Source organism: Carassius carassius, chromosome 27 (genome assembly GCF_963082965.1).
Source record: "Carassius carassius chromosome 27, fCarCar2.1, whole genome shotgun sequence".
Lineage (NCBI taxonomy): Eukaryota > Metazoa > Chordata > Actinopteri > Cypriniformes > Cyprinidae > Carassius > Carassius carassius.
In genome coordinates this window covers 21647001-21672013 of record NC_081781.1, presented here as the reverse complement: position 1 = coordinate 21672013, position 25013 = coordinate 21647001, and the positions used below count along the sequence as shown (strand labels likewise).

Sequence of the window (25013 nt, the reverse complement as noted above, 5' to 3'; positions counted from 1 at the left end):
AACTGGAGAAGACCTCGAGGGAGCTGTGAAATCCAGTAAGTCTATGACTCCCAGTCACTTTAGGGCATTTACACATCCCTGTGCTACCTTGAATCCTTGTCAAGCAGAATATACGGTCAAGCTAGTATTGAGTTTTTGAGCGAAACTGCAGGTTAATGCACTTCTCTCTGACATCTGGAACTTGAGACTCCGGTATCATCTCATCAATCTGACTCAGTGGGAAAGATTGAACTATTGAGTAGCTTTACTTGTGTATAGGTGTCCCTCAAAACATTCCTTCTGATAAGGAACAATAAGCTAGCGACATGGTAACAATGTTTTTTTTTTTTTTTACTTTTATAAACATGGCACAATATAAGATCAAGTATTGAATGAAAATTAAGAGCTAAACCAAGAGCACACTAGTGTATGTATATTGGCAGAACATACAGCTAATTTTTTGAATGGCTGTCAAGAAAGATAGTCATGCAAGGTCAAGTGTGGAAGACCCTTCTATGGGCACAGTTTGCATTCAATAGCCTGCACAGCAGCAATAGGCTAGTAAAGGTGCATTCATACAATGTCATAATTACCATTAATATGAGATATCAATATTATATGAGATATATAATATAATATAATATGAGATATACCCGTCCAGAGCCACGTCGTTTAATTAGCAAATGCATTGGCGCTCATTTGTGCGCCCATGGGAGTGCTGGTCTAAAAAACAGGTGAGTTCAGGCACATTGCTGGCGCATTGCTATTTTAAGGAGCTCCTGCTTGTCCCAGGCGTAGATGATCTGCTCGCGCACTTTAACTTCACACACAAACAGATCAGTTGCTTCACTTGAGAAGCGTGCAGCTTTTCCACCATGTAAATAGCGATCCGCCATGGCGCGAGCGCATCTCGCTCTTAAAGGGTATGGGAGATGACACTCTGATTGGTGTATTCAACGTTATGCCCATTAATCATTAAGAGAACATGGACAACCCATTCCAAATATCTTCCCCGGCGCACAGACTGTTTTTCCGTCATTAAAATAGCAAAAGTGGATTTGGACACGCCCTGAGTGCACCTGCGCCATGCGCTTTACACTTTGCGTTTAGATCGTTAAAATAGGGCCCTAAGGGTGTAAACAGCTCCAAGTAAAATGTCACATCGAAATCACAGTATTTACGATATGGTGTGAATGCAGCATAAGTAATGCGAGTTAACAGGTCGGATATCTGACTTCAAGTGATGTTATAGATGTTATTTCCAAGTAGGAGGTGAGAAAAATCTGAATTTCGAGTCATCTGGAATGCAGCATAACATGGTTGTAGTTGTTCCAAACAAAGCCTCTGTTCTGTTTTGTACCACCTTTATTCTGTAATAAATGTTGCTGACAAGAATGTTAATTTGTTTTATATTCATATAATGTAGTTTTACACCTTTTAACAGTAGCCTTTACACATATTTAACAGTAGCCAGCATTACAAACAATAAACAAACAAGAAAGGTTTGTTCTTAAAAGGACTATAATGACAATTCCGTGCAACGATTGTATCAATTCTGCCATAACATTATATTGCATAAGACAGTTGGATGGCTGAAGCAATATTAGAAGCAATTAAAAAAAGAAGGGAAAAAAAGATATGCAAAGGGTTCTTTTAAAAGAGAAAATAAAGGTGGTTTTAAATACTTTCTTCTTTCTTTAATCTCAGTTTAACATGCAAAGACAAGTATTGTAAGTATCATTGGTATGTGGCTGTGCTGCTGTCAAAACATTGATCTGTTTCTTTGAGCATCCCAACCTGGACTGATCTCTGCCTAATAACTATAGTCCAATTTTGAACATTTAATTTATAAGTAAGATCTTAGAAAAAGTTGTATTGCAACAGTTTAATACATTTTTGGATGAAATTAGTATTCGGGAGAAATATCAGTAAGGTTTCAGATAAGGTCATAATACTGAAGGAGCATATTAAATGTAGTAAATGATCTGAGATCAGATACAGAAAAAGATAATGCATCCGTTTTAATCCTCTTAGATCTAAGTGCAGCATTTGACATGGTTGATCATTGTGTTCTAATAAACAGATTGGAAAAATGTATAGGTCTCTCTGGTAATGTTTTAAATTGGTTCAGAACGTTTATATTACAGAAAGGAACTTTTTTGTGAATATATTGTAGTTGATTGTACATCAAAGAACAATGACATATTATATGGTGTTCCACAAGGATCAATCCTTGGCCCAGTTTTATTTTCATTATACTGTATGTGCTTTCTATAGCAGCATAATTCAGAAATTCAAGATGAATTATAATTTTTATGTTGATGATATACAGTTATATATTTCGGTTGAAAAATAGAGTTTGTCGAACTGTCTGTCTAACATTTTAAAATGGATAAATGCAATTTTTATAAAACTGAATGAATATAAAAAACTGACCATGCATCTATCCTCTCTCGACTTGACTCCAGTAGTGCTATGTATACTGGCTTACCAAAGGAATCTATAGTTAGTTACATAAATTTAAATTTTTAATTTAATTATATAAATTATAAATTTAAAGAAGCAAGAACATATTACATTGGTTTCAATTTAATTATATTGGTTACCAGTTCATCAAATGTTTGATTTTTTTCACTGGTCTTTTGGCACAATACACAGTAAATCTACTGTTAAACACAGCCTTATTTTATGTTTTCTTCTATATTTGTTGAATCATTGAATCGTTGAATCATGCTCCGATTTTTTTTACATTGATATTATATTTTTTATATTTGTTTTTTTGCTTGTAAAGCACTTTGAGTTGCATTTTATATATGAAGAGTGCTATATACTGTAAATAAATTATGCTGTTGTTAGCTTTTTATTTGTATATTGTCCGTTTTCATTTTTAGTACTTGATTTAATATATATATATATATATACAGTACAGACCAAATGTTTGGACACACCTTCTCATTCAAAGAGTTTTCTTTATTTTCATGACTATGAAAATTGTAGATTTACACTGAAGGCATCAAAACTATGAATTAACACATGTGGAATTATATATGGAATTATATACATAACAAAAAAGTGTGAAACAACTGAAAATATGTCATATTCTAGGTTCTTCAAAGTAGCCACCTTTTGCCTTGATTTGCCTTCTGTCTGCGGTCCAGCTCACCCCTAAACCATCTCGATTGGGTTCAGGTCTGGTGACTGTGGAGGCCAGGTCATCTGGCGCAGCACCCCATCACTCTCCTTCTTGGTCAAATAGCCGTTGATGCCTTCAGTGTGACTCTACAATTTTCATAGTCATGAAAATAAAGAAAACTCTTTGAATGAGAAGGTGTGTCCAAACTTTTGGTCTGTACTGTGTATATATATATATATATATATATATATATATATATATATATATATATATATATATATATATATATATATATATATATATAATTTTGATAGTTGCATTATATTTAGAAAATATATTTGTGAATATTTTTTTTTATATTTAATGATAAAATATTTCTATATTTATATTAAGCCCAATTTTATTTTAATTAATAGTATTAATTAATTTAGTTAACAATTATCAGTAATCAAATAAATCATAACATAAGAAATTAAATTAAAAACAGACCGGGCAGTGTTCAGGGTCACCTGTTTGTGTCTTTAAAAGTGTTTATTTTTACAGTTCTGTTTCACACAGAAATCACACATGCTTTCAAAGAAAATGTCAAATCTTTAATGAGTGCAAGTCAATGATTTGATTTATGAAGAAATCAAATAATAGTTGTGTTTGCCATCTGATGGCTTTCAGTGTCTCATTCATTGATTATGTGAAGGCTGCCGAAGAATAACTGATTTTCTGTTTGACAACCTTCACTTGATAAAAGGGTTTTTCTGTGGTCTGAGGTGAATGAGAGAAGAATTGATACTAGAAACTGCAGCAGTAATGTAATAAGCATTATATTCACTGCACAGTCAAGAACAAAGATCCATAAGAAAACAGGTAAAGGTCACCATGGAGATAAAAGACAGAAAGAGCTCAATATAATGTGATTTTCAACCGCCAAAGATGATCAAGAGTTAGCATGAATTAAAGAGAAGATAAGTATAAAAAATATTTTTAGGGTTGCTTATCTGGTGGTATTCTGAAAGCTTTTAACACCTTAAAATATTTTCAATATGACCGTGAGTAACATCTGCCTCTAAAAGAAGATTTTTCTTGTTGGGTGAAGGGCTTTCTACAAAGTTTATCAGTCCATCACAGAAATGTTTTGTACAGCCTCTCCACTTACATTTAGAGAAAGAAGTGATTTTTAAATGGCTCACCGGCTGGCATTTCTTAAAAAGAATGACATCTCTGGATGGTAGTGCTGGCTCTTCAGCTGTGCTCCTCAGGTAGCTAATAATTTTTTAGATGTTTGTGAGGGAGTGAAGACTGACACAGAGGGGAACACACCTTGGAGATGCAAATAGACACATACAAATAAAAGTGCCCCTGAGTAGAACGAAAAAAAGGGCCATACTTTGCTTGTCAGCAGGGAGACGTGAAGGTCAGGTTGACTGCTGTGACCACACCTGAACCTCCACAAAGTGTCAATGGAGAGAAAAGTTACTGTTTTTATGCCAGCAGTGACAAGACACAATAAGCATCGCATCTGCCTTGTCATGCACTACCAGCAGGACTCTTCTTGTCCACATATCATTGATGATGTTTTGTGCAAAGACATCGGTTTAAAGAAATCTCCTTTGAAAGTCTCCTGTAACCCAGCTGATAGGGAACATTATCAAAACTTTTACTAATAAATGTTAGGTCTAGAGCTAGATCGATATATCGTTTAGCCGATATTATCGGCTGATATGAGCCTGTCGCCGATATATCATATCGGCAAATATGCCGTTGATGTGTCCTCGTCTTCAAATTATCCGCCCACCACCCATCCGCACCTATATTTGATCGGCACATTACAATGATTCAAATTCTCAGTTTTGCATGATAATATGATGAATGGATGGTTAATTTTTAACATCAGATTCAGTGTCGTTAGAGACTAGAACTGATCTGCGCATCATGGCAAGCATCTGCGGTGCATTTAAACCTGTGTAAAGGCCTGTTCACACCAAGCACTATAACTATAAAGATAACGATAAAGATATAGTTCTAAAAATAATTCTCAATATTAAAGAATAGCAAAGTCCACACTACAACTATAACGATAAAGGCACAATAAAACTATATTGTTGGAATAATTTTCAGAACATTTTTTTCCAGATGATAAACGATACAAACACTGACAGCCAATCAGAATCCATCCTGCTAACGAGCTTGAGAATTTAAAGCAGCAGACTTACGTGCGCTTAGAATAAACGGATGATATCATTCGATGGTGTGGATGCTAATATCGTTATCTTTATAGTTATCGTTCTTGGTGTGAATGGGTCTTAACAATAATGATAAATACACTCTCATAATTAGAGAACAGCAGAGTCCACACCCCAACTAGAACGATAACGACAGAGAAACTCTGTGTCCAAACTTTTGACTACACTGTACTATAATATAGCCTACACAAAAAAAACATATAGATCAGGCTTTAAAATATTCTAAAGTAATGTTTGTGGAACGTTCAAATAATCTTTTAAATTGATATATGTTGTCATATCGCGAGACAATGGTCTGAGATCAACTTTTTTGGAACCTCCTTATGATTTATGATTTTTATTTTTTTTACTTGATGAATGTCCTCATAACGTTGAGAGAAAACATACTTAGAACAAAATTCTAATAACATCCTTCTGTAATTATGTAATAAAGAAATCTTTTAATAACATTCTAATCATGACAAGAAAATGGACATTTTAGCATTATTCAAATATTAAAGGGATAGTTCACCCAAAAATGATGAGCACAAAAGAAGATATTTTGAAGAACATTGGTAACAAAATAGTTGATGGCCAAGGTTACTTTGAAAATGCAATATATTACAGGTGAGTAGCCTAAGGTTAGTAAATGATAACAATTTTCATTTTTGGGTGAAAAACAAACCTTCAAATAACATTATATTTTGGGTAAAAATAAAGTTAGAACGCCCTTTTTTGTAACCTTTAAATAATGTTGTAATCATGACAAAAAAACTGGACATTTCCAGTAACATTTCAAAACAGTTCATGTTTTTATAACCTAAATCTGTTACCTGAGAACATAAATGTGACCCCAAATAGTGGATAAGTAATGCGTGCCTAGTATCAAATCAAAATTTGATTGTTATCATTTGGCATTTACACATCCAAAGCTGAGCTGTGATCTAAAAACGTTTATTTGATGCCCTTTGAAGCCGCCGCTGAGAGAATCCAAATGAAACTGATTAAAAACCGCTCGTTAACTCACACGTCTGAGAGTCTGATGTGGTAAAATAAGGAAAAGGGTTTTTAAAAGATCCCGCAGTGCAGAAAAAAGGCACTTCCAAACAATTTCGGTACCGCTGAGGACTAAGGGTTGGAATGAGAGTGTAAACCAGCTAGAAAATCAGGTCATGAGAGAGTGTAATGATCAGAACAGAGCAGGTATGGCTGAGCAGACAGACTTTTAAATAGTCATCAGTATGCCACGCTTGTTCTTAAGACGTTTTGGAACTTCTTTTTTTATTCTTCTGGGACAGAATAAAACAGCGGGAGGTCTCGTCACACCTTTTGCAAGCTCACCTTAATAGGCCCTCTGGCTCTAATTTTACTCTCACAGGAGGAATAAAAGCATTTTACATTTGTACTTCATTCTTATTTTTGGCAGCTGAAGGGCAAGGAAGACAGCATCCCGTGGATCAATGCTGAGATCACAGTCTACATGAATATCTTTTTATGATTTTACCCAAAATTCTTCTAATCTCATATCATCCTTTCCACTGATGCAGAACTAGCATTTGTGAGTCACTCCAGGAACTTTTCTAGCATTTTAGGTCTTTGTGGTAATATAGACTCAAGATTGATAGGTTACATTACATTAAATCTATCAGCATACAGACGCAGAAGCTTCTAGCAGTGATGCTCTTTATTTAGTACACTTGAATGTCTTTAATCGCTGTAAAGAAAAGGGGGGTTCTGTTTTTCCAACCCATTTCCATGAACGCTCCAGTCCCCACAGGCTTTTACTTGCATGAATATTTATGAGCTTATGGCATTCATACTGATGTTGCTTGTTTTGTGCAAATGTTAAAGCAAACTGGCTCCATCTAGAACCGGTTTGTGTCATTCAATCAGGTATAAAACGATCATGCAGTTAATAATCATGAGGTTGTTTTTCCACAGATGAACTAAAGAACATTTTGTAACCGAGTAGTTTCCATGTTGTCAGTGTAAAACTCTTTATGGTTTTGCAGTGACATCTTGTGGAGGAAATCATGAATGCTTGTGGATAAAGCGGAGTTTGCACAATACAGATGGTGTGGATGAAATAGTTTAAAGATTATGCTACTCCATAATGGTTCAAACACTAATAATTATCTTATATTTTATAGTTAGTTGTTCGTTTGATAGGCAGCAAAAACAGATCGAAAGGAAGGAAGACTGGATGATTGTAACATTTTCTTTTGGGATAAGAAATGGATGCCAATACCTAAAATACATCTGTGATATACAGTAAAAGTTAAAGCATAAACATAAGTGCTGTGCAACATTTACTAACATAATCTGGTTGAATTAATCTTCTTGTATTTTAATCATACTGTATTTTAAAGTAGTTGACTGAATTAAATCTAATAATAATAATAATTCAATATAAATTTTGTTTGTTTTTTAAAAGGGTTTTTAATATATCAACCTCACTTGTGTAAAACTGAGAATATTAGATGAGATCTGAGGGCTAGCTAAACAAAGCTTTTGAAACCATTAAACCAATTTTCTTGTCGTCTGAATTTCTGAGACCGGAGCAGCAATAGGCTCCATTAACAAATATGTACATAATTCTTTCAGATGTCAAAACGACGTAAAAGCACATATTTTTGCTTTTAGCACATCCATTTCACCACACTTCTTAAACCACAGTGTGAGGATGTAATAAATATGATTTTGTTTACTGAATATTTATAAATCCCTGAATATATTTTAATCTTTTTAAAGAAGCTTGTATATAAAAACAGATGAAACCACAGTTACTTATTTCCCTGAGTTTCAGTGAGGTTCCCATGACAACTGTTGTTCATGTTGATTGCATTACTTGTCCACTTTAAGTACAATAGACAAGAGTCAGTATCATGAATATAAAAATGGTTACAGAGTTGCTCATTAAAACAGAAAAGTGCATGGGTTATGGTTCATTATATACTTTTTCTGGATTAGTGTGGACAGTCAGAATCCATAAAGGGCAGTTTTACCTGCGTTTTATTTTGCACTGCGGTAAGTTTTAGGGTTTACAGAAATGTCTATAAAATTAATGGATAATATCCTGACAGAAAATGACCATTACTTTTTTCTTTTTTTTTAACAGTGTAGTTTTGGCTGGATGAAAAAAATAAAACACTATGCAAAGAAAAACTTAATTAAATTACTTTGGCATACCACCAAATTAAGTTCATATTATTAATAATATTGGGTGGATTCATGAAATTATTCATTGAATTGCAGGTATGAATAAAAGAAAAATGTGGAAGATAAATTAGGTCTAACTATTTATTACTGCCACAACAGTCACAGAAAAATGCAGGCAAGGCACTGATTCACTCAATACAAAAATAGTGCGGTAAGAAATGTCTTTAGATTGTCTGCAGGGGGATGCTCCAGTACATGTTATTAATTTATATTTTCATATTTTATAGAAGGGCAAGATTACTTTTTTTATTATTCCAGCCTTGGTTCACACTGTTCTGGTCTGTTACCAGCAGTGGCGTAAGGGCTACAACATCAGTTCATGAGTTTTTGGAGCTCATGGCATCACTGTTTCCTCACCTCAGGCCTAAACTGTGTTTGAGGAGGCAGTGTTTTGAGGCTGAGAGAACAATTTTTTTAGTTCTTAAGCGAATTAGGACTAAACTTGGCAAGCAATAGAGGCAATCATACTGTAAGAGGATCAGAGACTTGCTTCCTTTGAGTTCCTTTGCTCATGTTTGGAGTTTTAAGGAAGTCAGATTTTCTTCAGTTTTCATGCATAATTCAGTATCATCATCACTCTATTGGCATTGAGCGGGTTGAAGGTGGAGTAGTTCTGATGAGACATTTATGCACAGTCACTACCTACCACAATCATCTTTGAAGTTTGTATTTTGTTGATATTATTCAAAACTGTTTTCTATTTTAATATACTTTCAAATGTCATTTATTCCTGTGAAGCAAAGCTGAATTTCTTTTAGCATCATTACTCCAAGTCTTCAGTGCCACATGATCCTTCAGAAACAATTTATTAGATATAAAATAAATTATTACATATTAATATAAATATTTAATTCAGTTTCTGGGTTAACAAATGACAAATTAATTTGGTTTCAGTCATAACAATCCTCTGTCTGGTCCACCAGTCTTTTCACTTCAGGATGTTTGGGATGTCATATAAACCTAAAATATAACATGTTAGGAAAGTCATCTTAAAGTCAGAGAATTTCACTTTCCTGACCCCCTACTGTCTACATCCCACCTTTTCTTACCGTGAGTTATTCCTGAGCAGCATGAAGCACAGGAACAGATCCTTCAGCCCAAGAATCAGTCGCACATGGCTGGGGCTCTTGATCCTCTTGCCAAAACAGTTCATGTTCTGGATCATCCCCTTCATCTCTCCTCAGGAGAAGACATTCTAGTGTCTCCACCAGGTTATTTTGTGCCCACCACACCGAGAAGGGTATCAACTGGTTGGAGGATAGAAATTTTGTGTATGAGCTAAATGAATGCACATATATTGATATACAGACCTTAATCTGGGTAAATGCCATATTGAATTTTACATGGATGAAAGTGAGGCTGTGAGGGATAGGCTCACAGTCTTTACAATGGCCTGTGCTGTAAAAAAAAAAGGCATGTAATTGTCACACCTCACAACTTTCAAAGATGTTTTATGGAGTTTTTTCTAGTTAAAGCCTTTTAGAAAGATGTTTCGTCAGATGAAAAATTGGTATGTTGTTAATCCATTGTACTTGAATCCATCACAGCTAACTGAACTAAAACTATAGATGAAATAAAAATTACAAATATGCAGTCATATTTATTTAATAATAATATTAATAAAACAGACTCATCAGAATTACTAAAACTTTAAAAATTAAAATTAAAATAAAGAAAATAATATAATAATATCACAGTGATACTAAAATAACACTGGCGTATTGTCTAGATCAGTGGTGCCCAAGCTTTTTCAACTCATGGCCCACACAACCAAACACATATGTTTTATGTTTAAATTAACTGACCCCGCTATGTTGGGTTAATAACTTCAGAAGCTAGATTGTTAACTCTCTTTATTGAATGAACTGGCAATAAACAGAAAATAACTCAGGCTGGCACCGCTTGGCACAACTGCTGTTGTTCTGTAGCATATATGCAGAAAAAACATCTAATACAGGGGTGTCAAACTCAGTTCCTGGAGGGCCATAGCCCTGCAGAGTTTAGTTCTAACCCTGCTCCAGCACACATATCATGTAGTTTTCAAATAAGCCTAAATGATTAGATTAGATTAGCTGGATCAGGTGTGTTTAATTAGGGTTATATCTAAACCTCCAGGAACTGAGTTTGACACCCTTGATCTAAGATAAATTGGCGGTTTATTCTTAAACCAATCAGAGAGCTTGAATAGTGGAAGCATAGTTACAGTTTAATATTTATTTTTTCTTATTTAATTATATATACGAAATTATGTTATTATGTTATGACTTAGACATTTTACATATATGAACAATATTATTATTTGGCAGCCCACCTGCAATACCATAACGACCCACTAGAAGGCCGCGGCCCACAGGTTGAAAACCACAGGTCTAGATGATTATTACACTCTGTAACCTGTTTAACCATAAAATGGCATAACCAGTGTTGTAGTCGAGACCAGCTCATTCGAGTCAGAGTCCAGATCGAGTCCAGAAAGGGTTGAGTCCGAGTCAAGACCGAGTTCAGAGAGGGTCGAGTCCGAGTCAAGACCGAGACCAGAGAGATTGGGTCTGAGACAAGACCTAAAGAAACCTTCAAGAGTATATAAAATGTTTGGTGGAAACAATAAAATTGGTACCACACTCAAACAAAAATGTACACTGTATTTTATTTACTTGATTAAAGTGACATAACATACAGTCTGGAGTGACCATACATAAACAGAGTTTGTGCTCTGCATTTAACCCATCCAAAGTGCACACACACAGCAGTGGGCAGCCATTTATGCTGCAGCACCCAGGGAGCAGTTGGGGGTTCGCTGCCTTGCTCAAGGGCACCTCAGTCGTGGTATTGCCGGCCCGAGACTCGAACCCACAACCCCAGGGTTAGGAGTCAAACTCTCTCTCTCTCTCTCTCTCTCTCTCTCTCTCTCTCTCTATATATATATATATATATATATATATATATATATATATATATATATATATATATATAAATATTATCAGTTAAGGGTAAAAAGGCCACATATCACAGAATGTTTCTTTTTTTAGAGTCTTACTGCACACAAACTCTTTGTGGCTCTTATATGCAAACTGAATAATAGATGATGTAACAGACGTTTTAAAAAGTTTATGTGTTGTGAGACATCCTGACCTGAGTCCTGCTGCCTCTGCACTAACATTTCACTAACATCTCACGTCACAAGAAAAGCACCAATCATTGAACATTTCAATCATAGGGCCCTATGAAATCCGTTTAATTTTTTCCCAAATTCCGTTTACATTTTTCTGAATTACATTTTTTTCTGTTTTAATTTTTCTCTAATGGTTAAATTTAAATTTAATTGTATTTAAAAAAGCATGTCTAATTAATTAAAATCATAACACATACATTTTCACAACAATTTATTAAAAGTTTAACAAAAATTACATGTTTAGTGCTCTGTGAAATGTTTTATTTTTTCTTCACTATATGTTTTATTGTTACCTAATTCTGTGTTTTAGCATGTCTAATTATTTAAATGCATAAAAACAACATAATTTATTCATTTATTGTTTTCTTAAAATAGCCTTATGAAATTTTTTCCCCTCAGAAATTCTGTTGTATATTTACATTTTTCTGGTTATCAAATGAAGACATAAAAAAATAATTAAAATTTTTCTTTTAATTATTGAAAATTAAGCAAACTTTATTTTTTGGTAAACAGGGGATTTACTATTAAAAATAAATAACTTTTAGTAGTAGTAGGCTAAGTACATTTTGCTGAACAATATAATATAATAATTATATTATAATACATTTCTGGCAAATACCATGAAAACCTTTACAGTTCTGTGTATGTGATATGACGCTAGTTTTACTCAGATCAAACAGTCAAATGCTCATGAAGTGACTCTCAGTGCAGTTCTGGAGATGTTGTTCATGTATTCACGCTTCTGTATGTGTAATAAACGAAGTCGCGCTTCTGCGCCATTCATTAACACAGACACGCAGGATATTTAAAGTCCGCATGAACCGGAAGTTGCAAACAACTTTTCTCCAGTGTTGTGACGTATTTCCAAGTGAAACGGAATACTAAATGAGGAAAAATAGTGGGCGTGGCTTTATTTTCCAACTAGCACCTGATTGGAGAAAAGTAGTTAATGACAGATATCTCACAAACCCCATTTCGTGTTCTGTCCAATTTTTTTAAGCATTCGCGTGTAAAGTGTCTCTCTGTTATCCCTCCTTCCTCGAACTGTAAAAATTCAAGCCATCTGGACCGTAACGAGGGAATTTAGGGAATGGGAAAAGTGTTTTGTGAATGCCACAAGCCCACAACCAAAAATGCACCTCCTTGCCATCTCTCCTTTCACGCGCTGTCAATGCTCGCAAACACACAGGCAGCCTGTCTACTGTCAGTTGGAGGGGCGTGGTTACAGATGCTAAGCAGACACTGTCAAACCGTCAAACCTACGTCATCAGGGAAGGTTCTCCAATGCAGAGGGGAGGGGCATATTCAGATTTTGATTAAAGATTACTAAGCCAAAAAATTTTTTTGTGTGGATTGACTTACATGGATGAATTGTTCACCACAAAACGATCAATTTAGGCAAACAAAGTAAATATGGTCAATTTTGATTTCAGTTGGACTTTAAATAGACTTTTCTGGCTTAATATTTACAGGTACTAGTCCATATCGTGATTTGATGTAAGTGCAATTACCTACTTTTGATTAATTCATTCAAAATTGGACACATTCTGTGACATTCCGCGTCAAATTGTAAATTCCGTTTATTATGACTGGATTCCGCGATTCCGTCCGTGTTTTCTGCATCACGGAAGTCGTAGGGCCCTACAATCATATATCAGTTTAAAGAAACATACAGTAATAATCATGAAATATTTTGATTGGGACTCGAGTGGAGTCGGGAATAAGTCCGATTCCTAATATGTTCGAGTCCGAGTCAATACAGAGTCAAAATGCACACGAGTCCTTGACAAGACCGAGACCATTAAAATACCGTCTCGAGACTGAGTTCAAGGCCGAGTAGAGTCTCGAGTACTCAACACTGGGCATAACCAGAGTGACCAGTGAAAGTGCAGTTCTGACTCTATGCCCATTTATTTAGATAGGAGCCTGGTCTTGTTAGTCTGAAATAGCTGCCCGGAGGCATTTCCAAGATGGCGGTCGAGTGGCACAACTTGCCAAAAAGGACTTTGGCATAACCCTTCCTAAATAAAACTTGAACTTTTTGAACTTTTACATAGCAAGTTCTATAAATAGACATATTATCATTCTGTGAATTTTCTCCTCACCTGTCTTTGTAGATACTCCTGATAGCATCTATCCATCACGTCTTCCATCAGTTCTGCTATGATATCCACCACCACCTCCTCGCCCTCCTCCTGGGAGAGCATGCTGCTCCAGCTGGACTCTGTAAGGCGTCCCGGGACGATGTCCACGGTCTCAACATTACCTAAGCAGCATTACCTGGGACAGAATCAGTGCGGCGTGATTTGGCAGCTGAGCGACGCATGGTCTTCTCCTCCAGGGGGAAAATAAATAAATTAATTAAAATAACCATGAGGCCGAGGGCAAAGCAGTCTTAGTTGACTTTTGAAACAAACACCATGTAACTGCACATGCTAAAATCCTAATGTAGTAATATGTAGAATAAACAAAGTGATAATTTACGGATATTTTATGTCACACATGGGGAAGATGTCAAAATATGTTTTTGTTTTTTCTCAGTAGCCTAACTAAAGTTACTATATTTTGAGGTCAAATACGAATTCAAATGTTTGTTAACTAATGAAGGAGTCTGCAAACCCTTTTTTAGACAGTTTCGCCGTTAAACGCTTTACTTGGACATGTCGCCCGTGTTTTGTGGTTTTGTCCTACTTGTGTTGTTGGCCTCGGATCTGGTTGCTAAGCAGCCAGACGCCTGTGAGCATGAAGACGCCGGAAGCGACGAAACACTGCAGCCATTTTGCAGCAATTTCAGGACAGCGGGACGAGGCCGGCGCTCTCGGACAAAGTCTAAATAGCACGGAATTATGGCGGGGACGATGGTAAGTTTGTGCCTTAGTGATGTTTTATTCATTTTAACATTATCGGTGAACACCAGCACTTTTCGTGCACAAATGGGTTTGCTGGAAAAGGTGGCATGGAGAACGCGGTTGTGTGTTCATCTGTACGCAACCAGCGCGGAATCACGGAAATGAATCCGTCTTGAGTATATTAAACTGGTTTCGTTGCAGGTCCTGTTTTAAATGTGTTTTTCAAAGCTTCTTAGCACCTCCTGCATCTCTTGCAATGCATACGCATGCGTCTCTCTCTCTGTGTGTGTGCGCGCGAAAAGTTATGAAAGTTAACAAAGTAATGAGATGTATCAAACAGTAAAGTCTTTTACTTAGTCGTTACATGGTTACAGGGTAATCAACTATCGCTGGTTAATGACAGTTAATGACTAATGTAACGGTTAAACGCTGTAGATTTGATCACTATTAATATCTATACAATTAACTGGATGAAGCACTTTCTTGGTGAGAATAATTCTGCGTTTTTCTTAATCCTCAACTTCATTTTCAGTAAATGTAGCGGTCTACATTTTTACTATATTCTGAAAAAGATGAAAAGATTATGTATTAGATGTATGAGATGTTAAGTCGGTCTAAAAAGAAAGAAAGTCCTAAGGTTTGGTGTGACAGACCTTTTAAATAAATAGTTCATCCAAAAATAAAACTTCTGTCACCATTTACTCACCCTTATGCCATTCCAAAAAAAAAAAAAAAAAACTATTTTATCTTTAAAACACAGATTAAAATTTTTCCTGAAACTTTAAGGATTCCTGTTATTCCATTGAAAGTCCATTCCTTTACATCTAAACATTGATAAGTGCATATAAATTCTTACATGAACGCCAACATGTTTGAGCATCTTACATATTCTGTGCTCTTGCTCTATATATGTGCACTGATTAATCTTTAAATGTAAATAAAACCTAAATGAAATATAAAGCATTTGTGTCTCTTAAAAAAAAGTGATTTGAAACGCTTGATTCAATCTCTTTAACTTGAAGCATGGAAGGTTTGGTTACCTTCACCATTACCTACCTTAACAATTTCATCATTCGTGTTAACCATTCAAGAGAAATACAAATATTATTGGGATTAATTTTCATTTCTGAGTGAACTATCTTTTTAATGGGTGCTCTATTCAGTGCCTGAGTAGAAAACCTAGTTGTGTCATCGTAACTCTGTTTTTCTTTCCTTTGCAGAGACATATTACCATTCAGAAACATCAAAAATTTCCCCAATTGGAGAGATGCACAAAATGCTGCAACAAATTTCATTGTCCCTTTTGCATGGCCAGTATATTTAAACCCTGCAGAGTGGACAAAGTCAAATTACACTTGAAAAGACATTGTAACAAAGCAGTTGTCTATGAAGGTATAATCATTTTCCTTACACATGCATTTTATATATTATTATTATTATGTGTGGCATTAATATATTTTACTAATATGCATGTTTTTCTTTGTTTTTGAAGACTTCATTATCCACAGATGTGGACTGGGCTGTAGAGCATCACTCCATTACCACTGTATGTACTGTCCAACAACAATTCTTAGAAGATGCGATTTTAAAAACCATTTACAAGTCTGTAAACATAATCCGAAATCAGAATCCGCCACAAAAGCGTTGTCAAGAACAAATACGCCAGTGACGTCTCCAACAGTTATAAAAACACCATCAGTCATCAATACAGCTGAGTCTGTTCCTTCAATGCCATACACTCCGCCAAACACCAGTACAGATAAGACCTCTCTGACGATCACAGACACACCATCAACCACCACAGCAGCAGGAAAGTTTCGCGTGGGGCCTGTTATTAAAAAAAGATGCCCATCATGCAATATACTCATCAATAAAAACAACCTACCAAAACATATGGAGCGCAAACACGCAGATCAGCCGGCATTGGACATCAGTGAGACATTTCAGCTTACAAGCCAATGTATAGATGAGACAAATGGGATATTTGCAGTTCTCAAAGTCGTAAAAGGCCACGGCATCCCGCTTCACGTCCAATACCAGACTCTGGGAGAAAACAACAGAGTCCTCTGCGAATCGAACGAGTGCCAGATGAACATAGATATTGCGCAGAGGAGCGGCATCACATCGTACCAGTGCATGCATATCAGTGCAGCGAGCTTTTGCAAGTCTTTGGTTGAACACGTCTCGCTGGAGGAAGACGTTTTAACCGAGATGGTGAGAGGAAAGTGGTTCAGCGAGAAAAAGAAAAAAGAATGCCTCGCTCTGCAACAGCTTGCTAATAGTAGCCACGTACCGCTTTCTGTTCACACCTCGATTGGGATCTCGTCAGCAAAAAAGTTCATTTCAGTTTTTGAACCCAATGTGTCATCTTATAGTCGTTTAGCTCGTGTTATGGTTGTATATAACACAATAATAGACTCTTGGCACTGTCCTTGTACCAAACTGCGACGTTCATGTCTGCACAAATATGTCGCCAAATGGCATCTGTTTCAAACGCAGCAAGAGCTTTTCAGAACTGAGGGATCGTTGGATCAACCACATTCAGAAGAAGAGGACATTACAGACAACCATCATGTTTATCCACCGAAAGGTCTGGGATTGAAGTATATGGTGAATTACATTCTAAAGAACAAGAAAATACCTGCCGTTCTTCCTGAAGATATGCAGGTGCCATCGCCACACAAAGATTACCCACAAAACCTTTGTCCAAATGAAACCGTGTGTCAGGATTGTCCAGGGGATGTGCTTCTCAGTGATCCTATGCTAATTACACAGAACGCCAAAATCCTGACCAATTGGTGCATTATTAAAGGTAGAGTATATTGTTCGTGTGCTTTTGTGCTATTCAACTCCGATGTTTTGTGATGTATACTTGTTTTAATTGATAGATGTCGCCACCTACTATAAGCAGTGCCCGCAGTGTGGGATGTTTTATCGTTATCAAGAGTGGAAAGATCGCCTACATAACTTCAATGATCACATCATCCTCGACATCCCCTTATGTTTAACATTGAGAAACCTTCTGCAGGTAATCTTCAGCTTGATTATATGAGGGTCAGTGGCATGAAACTTTTTTCTGTTATTATACATTTAAAGGTTCCATATTTTAAATGTACTAAATTGTAATTATCATTAAAAATATGTAATTAGAAAATATGTTTAGATACATGACATACATATTTAATTAGTTTAGTTTACTATTTGGCTCTATACTGTAAAGGGGTCATATGACAATGCTAAAAAGAACATTGTTTGGTGTAATGCAATGTGTTTATGTGGTTTAAGGTTAAAAAAACACATTTTCCACATAAGGTACATTATTGTTTCTCCTCTACGCCCCACCTTCTGAAACGCATAGATTTTTACAAAAGTTCATCGTTCTGAAAAGCAAGGTGTTCTCTGGTTGGCCAACTATCCAGTGCATTGTGATTGGCCGAATGACTCAAGTATGTGACGGAAATGTTACGCCCCTTAACATACTGTGATGCCGTCTCCCGGCGCGATGAGACAAAAGCAATAAAACCCAAACAATAACCAATAACAAACGAGGCATTTGTTGCATCCAGTGGGGATATAATTACTGATTATAATGAACTTATACTGTTTTTCTACACGTTGTGTAGCGTATCGCGCTGCAGTAAACATAAAACCATATCTGCATTTGTGATCGGAGAAACGACAAACAACAAGCGCTACTCTACACTGCTCAAAACTCACGTTTGAATCATCAGTGCCAAATACAAAATATAAATGTACAGTACTTGCAGGCTGTGAGCCAGAAGCGCCAAACTGTCCTTACAATGTTGGAACTGCCCCACTTTATAGAAACAGCCTTTGTGCACAAACGCATTGTAGGCTAATGGTTCATGAAACAGTCCTTGTCCTCCATAAAATGCGCTGCACACATCTAAATATTTGGGTTGAACTGTTCTGAAACAGTGTTATAAATACAACTTAACCACTGATTTCTAGTCGTGTCCTCTTATGGAAGGCCAAACAAAGTAGTTTCGCTTTCAAAATGAAAAGTCTTCACAACATGGTGTCGGCAGCATCAGTAGAATAAAAGTTACGCCTTCTTTGTTTGCGTGAACATTTGGGCGGTGTTATGCAAATCTTCCCACATCGTAGACGTGTGGGGGTGTGTTTCAACGAGGTGTTTTAGGAGGCTGTGGTTGACACTTAGCTTTGATTTAAGAATATCTCTTTGGTTTTGAGACTTTACTCTTTGCAACTTTAGGGTTCTTATCTATTCAGGAACAGCTTGTAACACTCCAAAGAGAAAGAAAAACTTGAAATTGTATCATATGACCCTATTACAAAGACAACAGAATGAATTCTGAAATTACATATAAAGATGGACTTTAGTAGGTCAAAATAGCACTTTTAACTTGAACTAATTAGCATTTAATATAAAATGTAAATATAATACATTTTCGTTTAATTGTAAATAACAAGCAATCAATTCTCTGAAAATATTACAGTCTCTTCGCACTTCAGTATGTACTTTTTTCTAAAGTATGTTAAAGTGTACTTCTTTTTCACAAGGTATACAAAGAGTACATTTCTTAGTTTTTAAAAATAGATAATTCCTTTTCCTTATGAATATATGAATGTGTTGAGTTGTCAAAAGCTATTTTTAAATGTAAATCTTGAAACTTTTTTGGTTGGATATCACTATCAACCAATATTTTCTCTAGGTCCATACTTCAGTGAGCAGAGCAGTTAAGTTTTTACAACTTATGACAGGAGTGGAGTTTCCACCTCCGGACACAATGCTGGATGCTTATTTGCAGTTTGAAGCCCTCACAGATCACGAATACAAGTATTCATGCCCCACCTGTGGCGATCATCCTCCGGTGGTGCTCATGGGTGTACACAAACAGACTGCTTCTCCTTTATCAGGTATAAAAATTGTAATGCTCTTCATTTGCCAGTTTAATCCTTTAATACTGTTAAAGTATGTTGTTCTTATCATAGTAAAATACTCATGCTATGTTTTCAGCAAATGACATTGAAATGCCTCCAGAGAATTTCAAAGGGGAGGTCAGTCTGGAAGAGTTCTGGGAGTCACTGTCCAAAGAAATGACCTGTCGAGGATTTGTTGCGAGTAAATGGATATTACACTATATAGTAAACTTTTGGAAAGAATGCATCCTCTGATTTTTTTTTTCTTCTGCTGTTTTAGATGGCAAACACAATCCATTTGCAGTACCACCAAGTTATCACTTCTGGGCTCCTTGGATTGGCAAAAACACATGTAACTCGGACACTGTGCTAAACACGGAGTTTGAGAAAGTCCACACTTCATCAGAGATTTTAAAAAGGACAGTTACGGAGGACAGACTCAGAGAAGAACTTTTCAAACAGAAGGTTTGCTTTATTAGTAGAACAACACTTTCAATGCTTTTGAATTGCATTTAAATGAACATTTGTGAACTAACATTGGCTTTGATAGGATGACGTGCTTAGAACTTTATGCACTGAATGTGACGTGGACTCCACTGGATCTCGCAGCGATCTCCTTCTTAGATTGTGCAGTGAATTGAAATCCAAGCAAACTTATGACAAAATCTATTCAAAAATCTGGAGTTCCGCTGGTGAGTTTAACTCTACTCCTGTAAATATGTGCTATATGGAATTAATTTGGGTCAGAAAGATTTTTTTTGTTTTGATTTTGAAAGTCTCTTATTTTCACTCTCACAGGCTGTATTAATTTTATTATAAATGCAGTAAAACTAATATTGTGAAACATTACAATTAAAAAAAAATTAATTTATTCCTGTGACGGCAAAAGCTGAATAGGTTCTTAAGAAACATTTCTTCTTATTAATAATGTTAAAAACAATGTAAAAAATAAATTCAGGATTCTTTTATTAATAGTACAAAATATAAATCTATTGTAACCTTATACAAGGTTTTATCACTTTTCATCAATTTAATGCATTTTAAGATTAAAATTTTAAAGAAAATCATACTCCAAGCTTTAGTGTGTTTTAAAATATTTCAAAAGTATTTTAATACAAGATTTAGATTTAAATATTAGTTGATATTTCCTTTTTCAGTTTGTCATTTAACCCGTTTTTTTTTTTGTCCTGTCTTCTTTTAGGAGGCTGGGGAGTCATTATGTGCCCCTGTGGAATTGTTTACAGCCTAAAATGCAATCTTCAAGCTGAGAGCCCTCAAGATTTTGCTGATTTGCTGTTATCGTGGCATCATATGCCTAACGTCATAATTTATGACTTTGCACAGGCTCTTGCAAAACACACCAATCTAAGGGCACCAGAAAAGTTACCCATCTCTCCGTTTGAAGGATGCCTGGTGGAACCCACTCAAGCTAACAAAGAACTGGCCAGATGTGGACAGCTGAAAGTGTCTCTGCCCTGGCTGGATGAAAAAACCAGGGGGACAGATCCTCACGGACACCCAGTGACGGGTTCAGCTGACCATTATGTGCTTTGTGACCGTTCTCTTGAAGGCAGCACAGATGGAGATGTTCTGAGGAAGCTCACCCTTGTGCCTCAGCTGGCTGACAGGGTCAGTAGTCAGATTTCTGAGCAACTGTTCGCTCAAATGAAGAAGAACGACTACTTTTTGAACATGTCTTTGCCGTCAACACATCTGTTTCAAATGAGGAACATCATTCACCACTATAATGAAAACAAGGCCAATAAACTGAGCACCAGATCAACCAAGAGTCTTATAAAGGATTATAAAGGTTATAAAGGATTTCAATGATTATCCTAATGTTGTGTTCAAACACCTTCTAATATAGTGCCAAGTCATGGACAGTCAGCAGTGGTGCATAAACTATAGGTTGTATTATATGTCTTAATATCGCATATGTGCCATATGAATCTAACAAAAAATATGAATACGTTGTTTTTTTTTCTCTCTCTCTTTAAGCTTGACTGGGCCTTCATGTGTGTGTGTGTGTGTGTGTATATATATATATATATATATATATATATATATATATATATATATTTAGAATTATTTTCGATTTAAAAGTGATAAAGCTGGAACTGCCTCCTGCTGAGTGTTTGGTCACTTTCTGCCAGAGTGTTAATATAGGTTAAATATGTTGAGTACTTTAGTTGTGATGCTTAAATATTGAGTTTTATTTAAAGCAGTCCTGAAATTGATACATTTTATTCGAGAATTTTTATGGATTGTTTATTTTGTATTGCATATAATTAAACACACATTACAACAAATACACTTTGTCTTATAACTAATGTTTGCAACAACATGAACAAGAAGAGAATCATGTTATATTATTGTATTATTTTACACATCTACTAATTATTTTTTTAAATAAAATTAAAATTAAATTTTATAACTTATATATCATTGCTCTTTTTGTTATTTTTGATTGCTTCCACTGTCCTCATCTGTAAGTCGCTTTGGATAAAAGCGTCTGCTAAATGAATAAATGTAAATGTAAATAAAATCACAATAAAAGTGTAATTGTTATTTATGTACCCTTGAAAATTATTAATAGAATAGTAAAATAAACAAATCGTTGCTCCAATTCTGTAGAATGGCCTTGATACAGACGGTAGAAATAAATAACACAAATACCCATATTTTCCGGACTATAAGTCACATTTTTTTTCATAGTTTGGCTGGTCCTGCGACCAATCAAAATTAATTTGACATGATTCAAGAGAAATCAACCAAGAGAAAACATTACCATCTACAGCCGCCAGAGGGCGCTCTATGCTGCTCAGTGCTCCTTTAGCCTTCCACTTAGCAGCATAGAGCGCCCCCTCGCGTCTGTAGACGCTAATGTTTTCTCTTGGTTCAAAATAAATGGAGACACCCCTCACTGCAGACTGTAGCACGGTGACATCACGTATGTGTTTACCACGCATGCGTTTGTAATTTGCATTGCGTGATGACGTTAGTTGTTTTCGCGACGTGCGTGCATTAAAACGATGCGCATACTTAAAAGAAAACTCTAATAAAATGTTAAAGTAAAAAACAGCCCATATCGATTATTTTAACCATGTTTCATCTGAGGTAAAATTATACGGAATTAAAGTTTATTGTGTAATATCTGTGTATCTTACTAACAATATATTAACATTCTGTTACACTTTACTTCACTGTGTATATTGTAATATTACACTTTAATGGCACCTTATTTATTTCTTATTGAGCTAGTCAAAATTCCAACATATAAAGTACAGTCGTCAGCTCTAATGGTGCAGAAGGTGAAACGTGTGTTGTTCACAATTTGATGCAATCGATACGGGTACGAATCTGCCTTTTGACAGTTTTTTTCTCCCTTTTCAAATTTCAAATCACATCAGAAAAGCATTTATTTTAAATAAAAACGAAGGAAATAATCAAAAAGTTGTGAGGGAGGGCTTTATTTTCTTAATATGGTGGAATCCATTTAATAATTTGAATTAAAATTATAATTTACGCTCAGTAATTATTGCACACTGTTTTATAATGTACTACAATACTGAGGTGCAGATAATTGCCACTATTTGCAATAAGTAATATAAATAGCAGAAAATCCTGATATTTTTACATAGTATAAATAAAATCTATAGCTATTTGCACTTTGTGTAAATAGCCACTGCCTTTCTTATTTTAATGTTTCCTTTGCTATGGTTCTTGTCTATCTATTTATTAACTATAAATTTGGACATTTTTTTTTTTTGCTTTGGCAATTCTGCATTGTGAAATATTTAAGCCAATAAAGTAGTTTTAAGTTCAGTTGACTACATACAGTATATTTTCAGTGTCTGCATCCCATTTTATGCAAGGTGCCTCCAAAAAAACCAAACTGATGACAGTGATCTTTTTTTATTTATTTCAAAGAACAAAACAGAAAATATAATTGTATATACAAATATAGTTTAAGACTATAGACATGACACAAGAGAAAAAAAAACTGAAATTCACCTCCACCACTGATAAAACAATAAGTCAAGCAGTAGCCCTCAAATTCTTTGAATGGATAAAACCCACACAGGACTCTCCTCCTGCGACTCCTCACACAGCAGGTGGACAGTCTTTAAATATCTCACTGCACCGGAGACACTGGGTCAGAGAACATGACGCCCGGAACTCAGGTTGTATTGTTCAGACAGTGCACTCCAGTTCACGACACCTAATTTACATAAAATAACAAACAATACTGAAGCAATATTAAATCATTTTGAAGAATTATTTTTAAATATATTATAACATGGTGTTAGAAAAAGTGTTATTCACTTTATCTGTAAACTACCTAAAGTATTTAATTTATAACCAGCATTAACATAAACTAAATTAATAAAGTTTGTCAAGTCAAAATTTAGGTTGGCTTGGCTTAAGAAAGCATGGCCTGAAAGTTTGAAGTTTTTTTCAATTTGAAAATTTTACAGTTGAGGGCTATACAGTCTGTCAGAGAAAGAAAAACAGATAATTACAGAACTCTAGCCACATGAAGTGGGTCTCTTCTCTGAATTTCTTCTCACTGACAATGTCCCCAAAAAGTCATATTAAGACATATGAAGGTCAATTTCACTTTACAATAAGGTGTCATTGGTAAACACTAGTTAATGTATTAATTAACATGAACTAACAATGAACAATACATGTGTTACAGTATCTATTAATCTTTGATAATGTTAATGAAAAAGATTACAAATATATATATATATATATATTTATTTATTTTTGCAATGCATGCAACCATCAATGGCATTACTTATATTAATGAAGTCTTTCTGCTCTATTTTAAGGCATCTTTAATGGTTCATTTTAGGCTAAATAAAACTTTGAAAGATCAGCATTCGAATATTATATCATAAAAAACATGTCATAAATGTTTGAAATCGCACACATTTGCAATGACACACTATGACCAAAGCATTCTTACAATTAAAAGCCATTTAAACGAACATTTTTAAGAAAACAAAAGTAATATCTCATATCTACCATACCTTACGAACAGCCGGAAGTGAATGAACCTGGATATGCGCATTAATGTATTTACCGTATTTACGGTAAATACATATACATTACTGCGCATGCGCGGTTAACACATACTTCACGTACATACGTGACGTCACCGCACTACAGTCTGCAGCAAGGAGTACTTGAATAAATGCGACTTATATATGTTTTTTTACTCGTCATGACGTATTTTTGGACTGATGCGACTTATACTCAGGTGCGACTTATAGTCCGAAAAATACGGTAGTTGTTAATCAGAAATTAGTTACCCCCCAGAATGTTAGGTGGCGCACTTCGCGTTGATGCTAGGGAACTGGAGTGATGGCAGAATTACCCTTTTATCTAGTCAGCGTCAGTATAACCAGAGAATGTCTAATATGGCGAGAAGTTTCACTCTCACAACACTTCCGGCTTCTGAACTGGTTGCAGTTCCACTCTGATTCCATATGAGGGCGCTCACAGGACGAGTGCAGAATGAATGGAGGTCC

The 25013-nt window shown here is 35.4% G+C and overlaps 2 protein-coding genes across 2 annotated transcripts; one reads left to right on the top strand and one right to left on the bottom strand.

Moving 5' to 3' along the window:
* Positions 1–9337: 9337 nt before the first annotated feature.
* LOC132107008 (uncharacterized protein C2orf81 homolog) lies at positions 9338–14366 on the bottom strand. The gene is given in 4 exon segments (XM_059513137.1): positions 9338–9507; positions 9597–9794; positions 13825–13982; positions 13985–14366. Coding segments are annotated over 3 exon segments (459 nt in total). The 5' UTR covers positions 14094–14366; the 3' UTR covers positions 9338–9507; positions 9597–9602.
* A 44-nt stretch (positions 14367–14410) lies between these two features.
* On the top strand, positions 14411–21303 carry LOC132107436 (uncharacterized). Its single transcript, XM_059513644.1, has 9 exons — positions 14411–14580; positions 15789–15960; positions 16061–17380; positions 17457–17596; positions 19266–19470; positions 19571–19675; positions 19754–19938; positions 20024–20165; positions 20675–21303. The coding sequence occupies exons 1-9, from the start codon at positions 14566–14568 to the stop codon at positions 21301–21303; spliced, it is 2913 nt and encodes a 970-aa protein (XP_059369627.1). The 5' UTR covers positions 14411–14565.
* Positions 21304–25013: the final 3710 nt, after the last annotated feature.